Below are 15,868 nucleotides of genomic sequence, written 5' to 3'. Positions count from 1 at the left end.
AGCACCAAGAGGGTTGAAGACCCATGTCTTGGTAAACAATTGTTTTTATATAGTTGTTTATTATTTCATCAAGCAATCATTATATGATTTGTGTTAAATAGTTCGACCAATTATAAAATCCAATGTTACTGAGATACCTTCAGCTGATTGATTTGCCTTTGATATCCCACAATCCTGTGCTTTCCATTCTGTAACAGTTGAGCCAAAAAATAAATAAAGATAGCGTCTGAAAGTTGCGAGTATAAATGTGTTTTTGACCAACGTTTTCCATAGGGCTGGGTATTGACACAAATTTCACAATTCGATTTCGATTCACAAGCTTGCAATTCGATTCGATTTCGATTACGATTCGATTCGATTCAATATCGATTATTTTGGCTATCAGGTACAATACAATGCAAATTTTCTCAAGGAAAACAAATCTCTTAACTAATGCTGTAAGCCATGGGAGTCAGTTGTAGCCTATATAGGCTTCATTAGCCTAGCCTACTATAATATTGAAGGTAAAAATTAACTGATTTGTATATAAACACTTAAAATACACTTTTATTTATTTTTATAATAATAAAGTTATATGAAATTATATAAAATTTTAAATGATGGCTGTCATAAAAAACTTTCCAGATTTATTCAAACATGCATTAAATATTGAAGAACATTAAAAATGATAATGAATATGTAATATGGTGCATATATTTAACAAAATGCTTCTCTCTAGAGTTAACTTTTCTAGCTGACTAACGAGTTTATGGTCACTGGTTTTCTGAGGTATATGTGACGTTACATGACATTGTTTACTAACGTCTTTGCACGGTTGAAACACAGATTGAGCGATTCCATGAGAAATGATATGGACTTCGATATGGTGTACTCTATCTTTTAACACACTTTCAGATGCTCATTCATGTTTATTTCGCGCTGTAACTGGTATTAAGGCGGAAAAGTTGCTTCCGTTGCTTCTTTTGAGCTGAGCTGCGCCGGAGCGATCTCACGCCACAACGCCAAAACGGTAATTATGTTTTTGAATTTCGTAAGAAAATGGACGTAATTTGAAATCTGAGACTTTGTTTCATATCAATAATAACAAAGCACAAAGATGATTGCGATTTATTGGATGGGATGCGCGCAACAATGATCCATTCGTTCATCAACGGAAAACAGGATGACTAATCGATTCTTGGGATTTAAGAATCGATATTGTTTCGTAAAAATGAGAATCGATTAAAATCGAGAAATCGATATTTTTTACCCAGCCCTAATTTTCCACTTCTGATGGCATTTCTAGTGAGAAATTACTTTTATAGTAATTAAATATTCACTCGATTTTGATGTAGATCATTAAACCGTTGCGCTGCCTCAAAAGTCTGTCTGAAATCAGTTTCATGAGGCACCTTCGTGCATAAACTCTGCCCGCAAAGTCATTGCCTGATGAGGTAAGGCAACAAGTCAGCTGCCTAAGTTTTCGTACGCAGCCATGGTTAGATCACAGGACCCCGATGACATCAAATCCCAAACTCCAGGAATACCTTCCAGATTGATTAGCAATGGTGCTCAATGCAGAATGTGTTTCTACAGGACACACTGAAATGTCAAGGGTGGCTAATACAGTTCCAGACACCACTGCCCTGCTGCCATTCACATCCAGAAACAAATACTGCCATTATTTCATGGCAACCATTTACCATTTCATCACAATGGCACAAAAGAGAGCGCATCGAAGCTTGGTCTCATTCATGCAGTCGGAAGAAACATCCTCTCCCACCATCAGAACAAACATTTGCTGGTCCTTCCACAGACACCACCTCCTCAGTTAAAGAGCACGACAAATTACCTTTTAAAAGCTCAACCTGATCTAAAAATCACATGACTTTAGATCCATATCTTACATTTTATACCCAAGCGTAATGTTGTTTAGCGTAAATATCGGTTCTGAAAAGAAGTTACACGCAGCATGAGGCCCTGATAAACTATTTTAATTTTCTCGTGGTTTAACCTAAAATGTCACAGTGCAGAATATTTCTAATACATACTACCATTCAAAAGTTTGGGCTTAGTAAGATTATATAGTATTTTTTGAAAAAAAGCTGCATTTATTTGAATGTATTACAATTTAATGATATTACAATACATATTCCCGTCACAGTAAAGCAGCATTTTCAGCATCATTATTCAGTGTCACATGTTCATTCAGATCATTCAGATGATACGGCACCCAAGAGACATTTCTTATTCACAGCTTCAACATTAGGTTCAGTCCTTGTAGTTTATACAATGGTAATAAAGCTTACAGTATAAACATACTACTACATTTGGCTTGTTCACAAAAGCAGCTACACATATATCACAATATTCTTTCCCAGAGTTTACCCTATTGTACCATTTGTCGTTTTTGACTTCACAGTAATAAGCTGTCAGTCTGGATCACAGGTATTCTGTCCTTCCAAATCTTCAGGCACCTATCAGGAAATGAAAAACAGGAGAAATGACCAAACTGCACACGTATAATAAATCAACTGAAACCATTTACAAGAAACAGGAAACAAAATGAGGAAATAACTAGAACTAAATAACTAACTTAATGACTAACTTTGATGTAAGAGATTGAATTTCAGAACTCAAAACTTCCTCCCGGACCCCAGTGGGAAAAAAAGACGCGTTTATTTCTATAGCTTCTGACACAGCTATAAATGCATCAACACAGATGCATGACCACATTTACAAATCAACCCGTCCATTTGGTGAACAGAAACTTGGCCCACAGTGCTACTGTTTACCAACATCAGAAGAATTAAACAATCAAAACACAATCGGAGTTATCTAAAAAAATAAAAGCTTTATAATGGGAGTGAATAGTGACTGAGCTTTAGAAGACCAAAAAAGCGCATCCATCCATCATAAAAGATATCGTTTCGGTTACTAACGTAACCTCTGTTCTCTCTAGAAGAGGGAACGAGTATTGCGTAGTTACTACGCTACGGGAAAGCCTTTCTTTCTCGAGATACTGAAGCCAAAAATTATCCTTAATTTTTATAATCTTGTCAACGCAGTGCGGCAGCCTGCAGACCTAGGGCAGGCTTACTAGCGTGCCCATTGGCTGCCCTGCGGCAACTGCAGCAGCCTACCGCTGAGCCCTTGGCGTGACGTCACGACCAATGAGCGCGCTTGGCGCGCTTAATGCGTCACAGCCCGCGAAAAGGGGTGTGGCTTAGCGTATAAAAGCGGGGCTCGGAGGCTGCTTCTCTGGTTTCTGTCGCATGAAGCGAATGAGCTCGTGGCGCGAGCACGGCGGGCTACGCAATACTCGTTCCCTCTTCTAGAGAGAACAGAGGTTACGTTAGTAACCGAAACGTTCTCTTACGAGAGGTTCTCTCGTATTGCGTAGTTACTACGCTACGGGAACACCCTTGTCAACGCCGTGCGCGCCCAGCATCCACTGAATGAGTCCCAGGGAGAGCCCGGGGAACGTGATAGCAGAGAGCCGGGCGGCCCACAGAGGGCTAGCGCCGTACATAAGCACACACTAGGGGGTTAGGAGCGGCACGGCCGGTCCGAACTGACAATTCCCTGTATAGTGCAGCTCAACCAGTAGAGCTAAATCACACAACGTAGCCCGCGCACAGATAGTGGGCTGGCATACGCGAGACTTAGACTGATAACACTTTCGCCTGCAAGGCGGGAACATCCAGGTTGTAAAACCTAACAAATGTGGAGGGGGAGGCCCAGCCTGCCGCTGCACAAATGTCATGAATGGGAATCCCGCTGGACCACGCCCACGACGAGGCCATGCCTCTGGTGGAGTGAGCTTGAATGCCCAATGGGCACTGCAGGTCTTTAGACGCATAAGCAGCAGCAATAGCGTCCACTATCCATCTGGACAGGCTGTGTTTCGAGGCGGCGAGACCCTTGGTGCGCCCGCCAAACGAAACAAAGAGCTGTTCCACCACTCGTTTGACTGAAGACAGTGCTATCAGAAAAACGGTTTTGAGCGTGAGGTATTTCATATCCACAGTTTCCAAGGGTTCGAAGGGATGCGCTTTCAGGGCCTCCAAGACCAGTGAAAGATCCCACATAGGAACCGAGGGGGGTCGCGGGGGGTTCATCCTCCTGGCTCCTCTAAGGAAGCGGATGACGAACTCGTTCCTTCCTAATGCGCGGCCCAGCTCTGAACAGAGAGCGCTGAAATGGCCGTGACATAGACTTTGAGCGTGGAGGGGGACCTGCCCGCGTCCAGTAACTCTTGAAGGAAACACAGTACTCGCGATACCCCACATGTCTGTGGATCGAGCCCCTTAGCAGTGCACCATCTGTTAAACACTGACCATTTCGACATGTAGAGCCGCCTCGTAGAGGGGGCTCTAGATTGTATGATCGTGTTCATGACCCCGTCTGGCAGATCAGCGTGTAATCGTTGAGGCTCCACGCATGCAGAGACAGCGCTCTGGATGGGGATGCCATATCGAGCCGCGGGCTTGAGAGAGAAGGTCTCTCTTCACCGGTATCGGCCAGGGGGCTGAGTCTGCCAGCTGTATTAGATCCGGGAACCAAGCTTGGTTCTCCCAGTATGGGGCTAAGAGGAGCACTGTGTGGCGCGCTTCCCTGATTCTCTTGATGACCTGAGGCAGCAGAGAGACCGGGGGAAAAGCATACAGCGGGCCGCTGGGCCAGCGCGTCCTCGTTCTTCGAGAAGAACTCTGGGCAATGAGCGTTGTCTTTTGACGCAAAAAGGTCGACTTTCGCTTTGCCGAAACGGCGCCACAGTGACTGGACTGTTTGGGGGTGTAGAGACCACTCCCCAGGGGGAACGTTGTCCCTGGACAGTCTGTCGGGGCCCTCGTTCAGGTGGCCAGGCACATGCGCGGCTCTCAGCGAGCGCAGAGTGCTGAGCCCACACGAGGAGGCGTTCCGCCAGGGTGCAGAGCGTCTTTGATCTGACACCGCCCTGGCGATTCACATAGGCCACTACCGATGTATTGTCCGTGCGGACTAGAACATGGTGACCGTGGAGGAATGGGAGGAAGTGTTTGAGCGCTTTCTCGACCGCGAGCATCTCTAGACAGTTTATGTGTAGGAGATTCTCCTGGTCTGACCAGCGGCCATAGACCGGTCTGCCTTCGAAGAGCGCTCCCCAACCTAGGTTGGAAGCGTCTGTCGAGACAACTTTCCGGTGTGAAATCACTCCCATAGTCACTCCTGTGTGATACCATTCGGCTGCCAGCCAGGGCTGCAGGGCTGAAATGCAGCTCTGATTCACTTTGACTCGCAAGCCGCCGGCCGCCCAGGCTCGGTGGGGCACGCGCGCTTTCAGCCAGCGTTGAAGCGGGCGCATGCGCAGTAAGCCCAGCTGGAGCGCTGCTGCAGCTGAGGCAATATGCCCCAGGATACGCTGGAATGTCCTCAGCGGAACCCGGCTGCCTATTTGGAGGGATGCGGCGAGGAGGCGGATGCGGCGCGCGCGCTGCTCCGACAGTCTGGCCGTCATGGCCACCGAGTCCAGTTCTATTCCAAGAAGGAAATTGACTGACGGGGCGATAGCGAGCTCTTGGTCCAGTGACCGAGAGACCCAGATCCTCCAGATGGCTGAGAAGCGCTGTTCTGTGAGACACAAGTTCCGTCTCTGACAGCGCTAGAATAAGCCAATCATCCAGATAATTCAGTATTCGCATTCCCTGTTTTCTCAGGGGAGCGAGAGCCGTGTCCATGCATTTCGTAATGTACGGGGTGCCAAAGACAGGCCGAAGGGCAGGATTGTGTACTGATATACTCGACCGTTGAAGGCGAATCTCAAGAATGGCCTGTGACGGGGAGTTATCTGGATCTGAAAATATGCGTCTTTTAGATCGAGAGAGATAAACCAGTCTCCTGGGCGAATCTGCGCGAGGATTTTTCTGGTTGTGATCATTTTGAACGGCCGTCTCATGAGGGCTTTGTTCAGATGTCTCAGATCTAAAATAGGTCTTAACGCTCCGTCCTTCTTGGGTACGAGGAAGTAGCGGCTGTAAAAGCTCGACTCGCTCAGAGAAGGATGAACCTGTTCTATAGCCCTTTTGCGCAGCAGCTTCGCTATTTCAGCTTGAAGCAGGTGCGCAGCTTCTGAACTCACTTTCGTCTCCGTCTGTGCTTGAAAGCGCGGAGGGCGACGAGCGAATTGAAGCGAATAGCCGTGTTTTATAGTACTCAGCACCCATTCTGACGCGCCCTGAATAGCTTCCCATGCTTCCGCATGCATAGCTAGGGGTCGAATGGTCTCTGGGTTCAGATCGCCGCGCTGCGCGGGATTGGGGAACCTGTATCAGAGAGGATGGAGCGGCGTGCGCGCCGCTGGTGCTCGAACACGGGGGCTGGTAAACAGTATTGGCCGGCTGTACAGCGTTCGGTAGCTCGGTCCCAGAGGATGGAGCGCGATTTGCTGACAAACACCCCTGGCGCGAAAGCGGCGTGGGGATTGTAATGTCTAAAAGTGAGTGCGCGTGCACGTGAGCGGGCGCAGAGTTTACACTAATGACACGGCCAGTGTTTGGGAGCTTAGAGGGTGTGCGACCCGAGGTAACTGAATGGCAGAGCGAGCAGCGGGTAGGTGTGAGCACAAAGTTGTGGGCACATTTACTACACTTAGTACTCGAGCGGCTTGTGTCCGCTTTATGAGAGAGCGCTCTATGCGCGTTACCATGGGGACCATGTTTGTGTGAAGCAGTGAGCACATGGGAGTGGGCACATTTTCTACACTTATGACACCTTCGGCCAGAGCCGGAATGTTTGTGAGCTTTAGAGGATCTGCAACCCGGGGTAACTGTGTGATAGAGCGGGCAGCAGCTAGGTGTGAGCACAGAGTTGTGGGCACATTTACTACACTTAGTACTCAAGCGGCATGTGTCCGCTTTATGAGAGTGCGCTCTGTGAGCGTTACCGGGGAGACCGTGTTTTGTGTGTAGCAGTGAGCACATGGGAGTGGGCACATTTTCTACACTTGTAACACCATCGGCGTTATAGAGCAAATGCTTTGATGGCTCATATGTTTAGACGCTCATAAATACTCAAGCACCATCCTGTGAGATGCGGGTTCGCTTTCTGAATGTAAGAAAGCTGGCCGCGAGCTCGGAGAAGCCAGCAGAAAAAAATATTTTTCTGCCGCCAGAGCCGGATTTGAACACGGTTCTCCAGTGCAGAAGCGTAATATTCTGCCACTGAGCCACAGGGGCACACATGAGCTTCCAGTTGGTGCGAGCATATGACCGAGCGTCGTGTTTCGGCGTTTGTTTGCAGGCGCGCGTGTATTAAAACAGGCCCGTTTACTGCAGCATTAGTATTTCCAGCCGCCTGAACTTAGAGGGGACTGAGAAATATTTAACCCGTGAGATGCGGGTTTGCTTTCTGTATGTAAGAAAGCTGGCCGCGAGCTCGGAGAAGCAAGCAGAAAAAAAGTTTTTCTGCTGCCAGAGCCGGATTCGAACACGGGTTTCTGGTGCGGAAGCCTAATGTTCTGCCACTGAGCCACAGGGGCACACATGAGCTTCCGATCAGTGCGAGCATATGACCGAGCGTCGTGTTTCGTTTCGGCGTTTGTTTGCAGGCGCGCGTGTATTAAGACAGGCCCGTTTACTGCAGTATTAGTATTTCCAGCCGCCTGAACTTAGAGGGGACTGAGAAATATGTATCCCGTGAGATGCGGGTTTGCTTTCTGTATGTAAGAAAGCTGGCCGCGAACTCGGAGAAGCAAGCAGAAAAAAGTTTTTCTGCTGCCAGAGCCGGATTCGAACACGGATCTCTGGTGCGGAAGCCTAATGTTCTGCCACTGAGCCACAGGGGCACACATGAGCTTCCAGTCAGTGCGAGCATATGACCGAGCGTTTGTTTGCAGGCGCGCGTGTATTAAAACAGGCTCGTTTACTGCAGTATTAGTATTTCCAGCCGCCTGAACTTAGAGGGGACTGAGAAATATGCGAGGATTGGAGGAAGTCCGGCCTAAGCGGGACGAAATCACTCTCTCTTCCTCCTTTCGCCGGTGCTCGTGACGTCCGCTCTGATATCCCTTGAGAACGGCGCAGTTGCGCGGCTCGAACAAAGGGAGAGAGAGCGGGAAGATGTCATTATGTGCTGTGACATCGTTTGTTTGCAGGCGTGCGTGTATAACAACAGGCTCGTTTACTGCAATATAGATATTTCTAGTCGCCTGAGCTAGGAGGGGACTGAGAAATGTGTGAGAAACGGAGGTGGCCGGAGAGTGACGCGCGCGACCGAGACGCGGGGTAGCTTTCTTATAACGTAAAGGAAGCCAGCCCGTGACCGTCTACTTCTGACATCCCTTGTGAGCGGCGCCTTGCGCGGCTCGAACAGAGGGGGAGAGGGCGTGCGTCATCCGGGGGGGGGTAGCTTCCTTGTAACGTAAAGGAAGCTATAGCCCGTGACCGTCCGTTCTGACATCCCTTGTGAGCGGCGCCGTTTGCGCGGCTTGACAGAGGGGAGTAACCAGCTGGTCTGCTTCACCCCCTGATGCGACGGCAGTGCGGGCAGAGGCCGGCCGCTGCGCGTCGGTGAAGGGCGGGGGAGAAGGAGAGAGCGAGGCTCGCGGGAGGGGCTCCGGCGAGCGCTCAGCTATAACCACCGGCTCGGAAGGCCTTTGAGAGCGGCGTTTTTTCTTACGCGGCCCGGAAGAGGCAGCCGGAGAAGGTGGAGGATCGTGAAACATGGCGAGTCGAGCCCGCAGGGTCGACATCGGCAAGTCCTCACACTGTTCGCAGCCGCCCGTGAAGGGCGCGGGCTGCGTGGTCGAAACCCAGGCAGAGAGCGCAGATCACGTGGCGGTCTCCGTCGCTGAGCGCGGCTCTGCACGAGCCACAGGATGAGCGAGGCATTTGCAACAACGCCTCGCGCTCTTTTAGATGCAAAGTGTGTCGCGGGGCGAACACACAAACACATACAACACAGAGCAGTAAAAGGATATATTCGCCGGATAGCGAAGCAGGCAGGGAAAGCTGAAGGCGGCGAAGGCGGCCGGCGTCCTCAGGCTGAGATCCTCGGCGTGCTGGTCGCTTGTTTCGACGGCGGCTTCCTCAGAGAGCAGCGATGCGTAGAGCTTCGCTGAAAAGACAGAAATCAGAGAAGCAGCCTCCGAGCCCCGCTTTTATACGCTAAGCCACACCCCTTTTCGCGGGCTGTGACGCATTAAGCGCGCCAAGCGCGCTCATTGGTCGTGACGTCACGCCAAGGGCTCAGCGGTAGGCTGCTGCAGTTGCCGCAGGGCAGCCAATGGGCACGCTAGTAAGCCTGCCCTAGGTCTGCAGGCTGCCGCACTGCGTTGACAAGATTATAAAAATTAAGGATAATTTTTGGCTTCAGTATCTCGAGAAAGAAAGGCTTTCCCGTAGCGTAGTAACTACGCAATACGAGAGAACCTCTCGTAAGAGAACCATACGGCTCCAGTGGGGTTAATAAAGGCCTTCTGAAGCAAATCGATAAATATGGATATTTTTCTTACAAAAATGCATCGTTTCACTTAAGAAGGCCCACTTTAATAGGCCTTTATTAACCCCCTGGAGTCGTATGGATCACTTTTATGATGGATTGATGTGCTTTTTTGGGCTTCAAACTAAGGTACCATACACTCCCATTATAAAGCTTGGAAGAGCCAGGATATTTTTCAGTTTTGGGCAAACTAACCCTTTTAATGATAAAGTGCTTTTGATATTTGCTGACTGATCCGTTTTTACCTGTCTATGGGCCGCACACATTTGTGTGAAGGAATCCTGTAGGTACTGATTACCGAACCCCATGATTCGACCGACCGTCTGGCTGCACAGTCCAGCTACTTTAGCAGTGAAGTCCAGGGTGAAGGCGAGTTTGACCAGCTCAGGGGAGGCGTCTGTGGTCTGGGGAAGAGGACTGGGGATCTGGGATATATAGCGATCCGCCATCTGCTGGAAGGAGCTGTACGTCAGTTTCTGGAGGAAGTCCTGGACACCCTTATTCTTGCTGATCTAGAAGGAGAATTGTCATTATGCTGGTCAATATGACCAAATAAACCACAGAATGGTGTGATTGACCAGTCAGAATACAATGTCCTAAAGAGCCATGTAATAAAATGTGTTAATAATTAAAATAACTTCTGTATACAGTGAATAACAGTCAAATGGCTGAACATTATGTCAAAGGATAAAGGGACTCAAACGTCAGTAATGATTTTTTAAATTGAATGCTAACTTTTTGATCAATAATATCTCCATGTTGTTTCAGCAAGCTGATAATCCTCTCTGTATTGTCATCACCTGAGGAGACACAAGTGTGTACATTTACAACTTGTGATAAATTGAAACAAGCTTTGAATAAATCAATTAATAAGTAAAATCTCCCAGAGCCAGATCCCCCAGATCTGCTCTAAAAACATGAATTGACTGGATCTCCTGCTAGTCATGTTTCATAGAGAATCACCTGAAGACCTGCTATCTCCTACACAAGCACTAGAAGGCAGTGGAGCAGAATCATCTTTCGGACTGAACTGGATCTCATTCACAATCCACTCCAATTCCTCTGAAACCCTCTCAAAGTATGTATTACTGGAGTCCGCACACACTACAGAGAGAGGAAGGGAAACAAGAAACCATTCACATACACAAGTTTTTATTTTTATTTTTCAGATTTAGTTGATGTATATGGACCAATGAAACAGTGACATTTAAGTTTGAAGGCCTGTTCACACCAGCATAAATATTTGGCACAAAAACTTTGCAGACATGCTGAATGAAAATACAAATGAACTCCCAGACCGCTTATAGAAAAACAGAAATGCTCCAGTTGCCAGAGTACACAAAACGATGCGCAAGAAAAATGTCCATTTCTGACACCTGCCTGTCGTGGAGAAAAAAGGAAGTCAAACTTTGCTTACATATTGAGATTTTTTCATCAAACAATACCAAATACAAGAGTACAGAGCCGGGTCCAGATTCTTCCTCTGCTATTCAGTCAGTGTAGAGATGGGTCGCTGACATTTAACAAATAATAATACATTCAAAATTTTCTTGAAATGCTGCAAACCTGCACCTTATAAGTGTGTATTCTTACTGTTGTTGAGCAACTTTTTCTTGAGTCTCTGTATGAATGTCTGGCTGATGTGTGTTGAGGGTTGGTTGACTAACCATTTTAAAGGTAATTTTAAAGTTAATTCTCTTTCGGTCCAAAGGGATGTGGATCACCTGGGATTGCTTTCAGGGATAAAAAAAAACTTTCTAGTGTGAAAAACCTAGGTGGAATATCCGATGGACAAATAAATGCTGACATGACAACCAGCTTTTTTCATATTAGATAAATATCTAAGCTGAGGTCTATCCTCTCCTTTGAGGACTTGGAGAAAGAAGGATAGGATCCTGTTAGGATCATTGTAATGGATTGTATTTGGGTGTGAGTCAGACCTTTTCTGTAGGGAAAAACAGTTCAGAGTTCAACTCGAACCTAGGAACACAGCAAAATTCATTCACTATGCGTCTGAGTATAGTTACTTCCATACTATAGAGCATTAGCAGGCGAAAAACAGTATGCGAGCTGAATGGTATTCATATAGTACTCATGAAATAGGCAAAAAGTACCTGGATGATGTACTACTTCCGGTGAGATTCTTAAGTGTGCACTCGAGGGACATTTTACTATCCCATGAGGCCACGGGAGAGTATTTATGAATGGAGGTGAAGCAATGTCACTGACGCTGGTAAGTCACATGATAATGACAACATGGCGAATGTAGTACATCCAGATTACACACACACATTCATACTATATAGAACATACTTTTTTAGTGGTCACGAAGCAGGTTTAAAACCAAACATAGTACCTTCTAAACAGTATGCGATTTCGGATGGAAGTCAAGGAAACGAAAAGTGTTGTGCGACCACCCATTTATTCAAATGAAAATGTTTATTGCACCGAATTTCTGTATTGAACTTTTAGTGTCTTAGTGTGAACAGACCTTGACTCCCTAAACGACACGTTATTTCACCAGAAAAAAATACATATTCTGTCATCATTTATTCACCCTCAAGTTATTTTAAACCTGTATGCATGAGTTTCTTTGTTCTATTAAATACAAAGGACGATATTTTGAAGAATGTACAGTTTCTGGTCCCCATTGACTTCCATAGTATAAAAAAAATATACACTATGGAAGTCAATGGGGAGCAGAAACTGATTGGTTACCAACATTCTTTAAAATATCTTCTTATAATATAGGCTAATGCCCCATCTGATTTTTCCCCCTGTATTTTTATATGACATAGTTAAGCAATATCACACGAGCAACCAGGATTTTTTCCCCGAATATCTGCACAATTACAAATGTGATATTGACTTGATTCAATAAACAAGAATTTAATATTGTGTTACATTTATGACAGAATATTACCAATATTGTCTGTTTTTGCACTATTTGGCAAATAAAATTAGTTCCAAACAAAGCCACAGATGGTGTATTTAAAGTATCATTTAATTAAAAAAAAAAAAAAAAAATCGAAATACTATTTTTAAAACATAAATTTCATAGCATTATTAATGCAATTGTAATTGCAGTGTAAATACATGTAAATGTAAGCAAATACAAGTATCCAAACAGTTGATGGACCCCATTGACTTTCATAGTGGTTTTTTCCTGTGGAAAAAAACTGTTTGGTTACTGACATTCTTCAAAATATCTTCTTTTGTGTTCAACAGAAGAAAGAAATTCATACAGGTGTGAAACAATTTGAGGGCGAGTAAATGATGACAGAAGTGAACTCTTTTTGCACATTATTACATTTTAAGTGAACTATTCCTTTCAATGTAAGAATTTGACATAAAAGATTAATATGAATACATCTAATAAGGTTAAAAAAATGGCACTGGAAATCAATTTAATGTGGCAGATATTGCTCCTTAATGAAAACGTTAATTTCTGCACAGAATTTAAAGAATATGAAAAGCTTCTGGGGTCAGCTGTCAATGACAGGCCCAAACCAGCCAAGTTACCAGTGCAAAAAACACTAAAAATACTGTCTTATTACCATTATCAATAAAATCTCTGAAAATATCAAGATTTTAGGCAATATCGCACTGACTCACCATCTGAAAGCCCTTCCACACCGCCAGGAACTGGAGTGGAGTCCGTTGGTAATGACTCTCTCTGCTCAACATGTTGATCGCTGATCAAGATCTTTTTCAGAGAGTGTTTTTTCCTCAGAGTCTCAGTGCGGCCGGGTGAGCTTCCACGATAAGTGCCAACCCCCCGTTCTGTTGTAGACTGTCCACAGTCTGTTTCTGAAACCCCTTCTCTGTTCACTTTCAGGTCAGACTTCTTCTTAGAGAAGAAGTTGCGAAAACTTCTTAAGGCAGAACGCCCCTTGGCTTGGCTCTTTGGTGCTTTCAGGTCCTTACACAGCAAATCAGATGCTGATGTTGTGCACTCTGGGCACTGGTTGATCATCGGAAGCCTCTCTGCTGACAGGCAGGGCTTGGAGGGGTCACTGGACGCCCGTCTGGCCTGGCTTCCTCGCTCATTCCTTCTCACCATCTTGAGTTGTTTCAGCTGATGTTTCTTGCATCCTTCATTCAGGCTGAGGCTCCGCTTGACGTACGTCTCTAACAGACATTTAGCACACTTCTGATCCAACAACAGCAGCTGAGAGTTACGGGAAGCAGACTTGAACATGTTTGTACTTTGCATTCACAATGTCTATAATGAAACAATATAATACTGTTAGAACCAAAACACACACACATGAACACTGTATTTTCAAACCTTTATTTTGTCTTTAATCTTTATTTTCTTATTACATCCCAAGATCTTCGTTGAGACTTCTGTGACCTTGGTAAACATTAACCATGGTGAAAATGACCCACAACTGTGTGACAGGCATCATTTTATTTATTTATTCACACAATAATCAAAACGATTTATATTATTTCACTGTTTTTATATTATCTTTTTTTTTCAATCTGATAAATTCATATATACAAAAATGACAGTTTTTTACAGTCGCCTAACAATAATTAGGCGACTAAAGAATTAATCTTTTTCATTATATATAGGCTATAATTATTAATTCATTATTTGTACTACTTGAAAAAAAATAAAAATTCCACCAAAAATAGGACTATGGTAAAAGTCACATTTAGACCAAGTGGCTTCATACAGTTTACAGTGTTAAAATGAAACCGTATCTGTTAAAACGGAAGTTAGGTCAGTGCCGTGTCTCAAAACCTAGCGAGCTGCCTACTTAGATACTTTTGGGCAACATGTCCATGGTTATGATGGCTCCAAATGCTTGTCTAAGTAGGCAGCTCACTAAGTTTTGAGGCACAGCCTTTAACTTACCTTCGTAGTCTCCTAAAAACACTTTTCATTTGTTGAGACGGCCAGACGCGCTGTCCCATTCATTACACTTATCGCGACATCATTATTTTAAGTAAATACACCTCACCTTATTGGATGTAGACCACCTTTGGACGTAGAGATCAAATAACGGGTTAAAAGTGCACTTGTCTTGCAGAAGTAACGCGACAACTTCCCTGCAAGTTAGCGGTTCCGACTGGATCACGTGACTTCATGGCCCACCCACCTCATGAATATTAATTAGCACCATGAATACTTTGTAGTCATTACAAAACAACAACAAGAAGCACACTCTAGTCCACATGCAGGCTACTACATATTGAACTCTCCACAAGATGGCGCTATTCATTCAAAGTTAATTATGCTACTTACAGAAAAGACACAAGTTTCCTCTCTTGTTGCTTGGCAGAAACGCATCTCTGCATTTCAATGTCCGCCATTTATGTTCCTTGAGCCTCAAATGTAGCGTTATAGTTACATTATTTCATGCACTGTAAACATTATTGTTGGTTTTACTTAGAAAAGTTACCTGATTGTCTTACAATTTTTTTAGATAATTGAAATATATATATTTTTAGTTAGGATAATACAATTAAGGAGATTGGTTTAATCAACAGAAAATCTAAATATGATGTTATCTAATCCACATTAATTACCTAAGCTGATTTAACAAAAGAAAAAAAAAATTGTGACAACAAATCATGAAAATAATTTTTTACAGTGTTGCATATAGTCTTTTTGTACGTCTTCAACTAAACTGAAATAATTGTAATTATGCACTATGTGTTCATAAAGGCCTCTCTATTTTCTCTTTATAAACTGCCTTAGGTTAAAATATTTGGGTATTTCATTCTCTTTGAGCTTAAGAAAACCCAGCTCTTCTTCAGACTCAGTATTGTATTCAGCATTGCGGTGCCTCCTCTAAAACACTCTCTAAAACTAATTGGAAATAATCAATGAAATATTTACAAAACTGGTCTATTCATCAGACTAGGCTCGGTTAGTTCCTGACCATCCTTTAAATTGACAAACTGTCGGACACCTTATTTAATTATTCCGTTCCATTCCGATAACATCAAAACACTTGACAGCTTGATGACTGCAGGAGCCTATCACATAGAATTCAATCTGACTGGCGAAACATAACCTGTGCTTACATAGACTGCGGCAGAGCAGATATTCAACTTAAATTCCCTTAAGAGACCATACGCAAGTCAAAATAGGGCTTACCGTGAGATCCTGTGTCTTTTTTGGCATCTTTCAAACAGATATAGGTCAGGAAACACCATGTTACCTCTAAGTCACCCAAGTGAATAATTCACATGAGTTTAACTCAACTCCAGTAGTTTAATTATTCAGAAGTAGGTTAACACTAATGTTAGATTTGCTTGAAGTTGGTCAGCCAGGGAGATTAAAGGGGGCATTTCATTCAATAAACAATAATATACATAATTCTAAAAGACAGTGTAGCAACTTTTAAGTGCAATGGAGATTATACAATTCAGAGAGATTTATAGATTTGCA

General features: G+C 44.4%; 1 protein-coding gene across 1 annotated transcript; it reads right to left on the bottom strand.

The window, feature by feature from the left end:
* Positions 1-1,957: 1,957 nt before the first annotated feature.
* On the bottom strand, positions 1,958-14,557 carry LOC307146336 (uncharacterized protein). The gene is made up of 6 exons (XM_079850237.1): positions 14,433-14,557; positions 13,075-13,684; positions 10,423-10,563; positions 10,195-10,259; positions 9,705-9,971; positions 1,958-2,456 (listed from the first exon to the last, which is right to left on the bottom strand). Exons 2-6 carry the CDS (start codon positions 13,673-13,675, stop codon positions 2,412-2,414), a joined length of 1,119 nt encoding a protein of 372 aa, XP_079706363.1. The 5' UTR covers positions 13,676-13,684; positions 14,433-14,557; the 3' UTR covers positions 1,958-2,411.
* Positions 14,558-15,868: the final 1,311 nt, after the last annotated feature.

Source organism: Squalius cephalus (genome assembly GCF_949319135.1).
Source record: "Squalius cephalus genome assembly, chromosome: 18".
Classification (NCBI taxonomy): Eukaryota; Metazoa; Chordata; class Actinopteri; order Cypriniformes; family Leuciscidae; genus Squalius; species Squalius cephalus.
Note: the sequence above shows the minus strand (reverse complement) of the source record. Positions and strands in the feature narration are given on the sequence as shown.

What these genes read in the sequence shown, in the direction of transcription:
- LOC307146336 (XM_079850237.1), bottom strand. Translation starts at nt 13,675, where the DNA reads ATGCAAAGTACAAACATGTTCAAGTCTGCTTCCCGTAACTCTCAGCTG. An exon ending in TGTGGAAGGGCTTTCAGATG is followed by an intron (nt 10,564 to 13,074) that starts GTGAGTCAGTGC and finishes CTCTCTCTGTAG; the next exon opens with TGTGTGCGGACTCCAGTAAT. An exon ending in AGGAGATAGCAGGTCTTCAG is followed by an intron (nt 10,260 to 10,422) that starts GTGATTCTCTAT and finishes GTGTCTCCTCAG; the next exon opens with GTGATGACAATACAGAGAGG.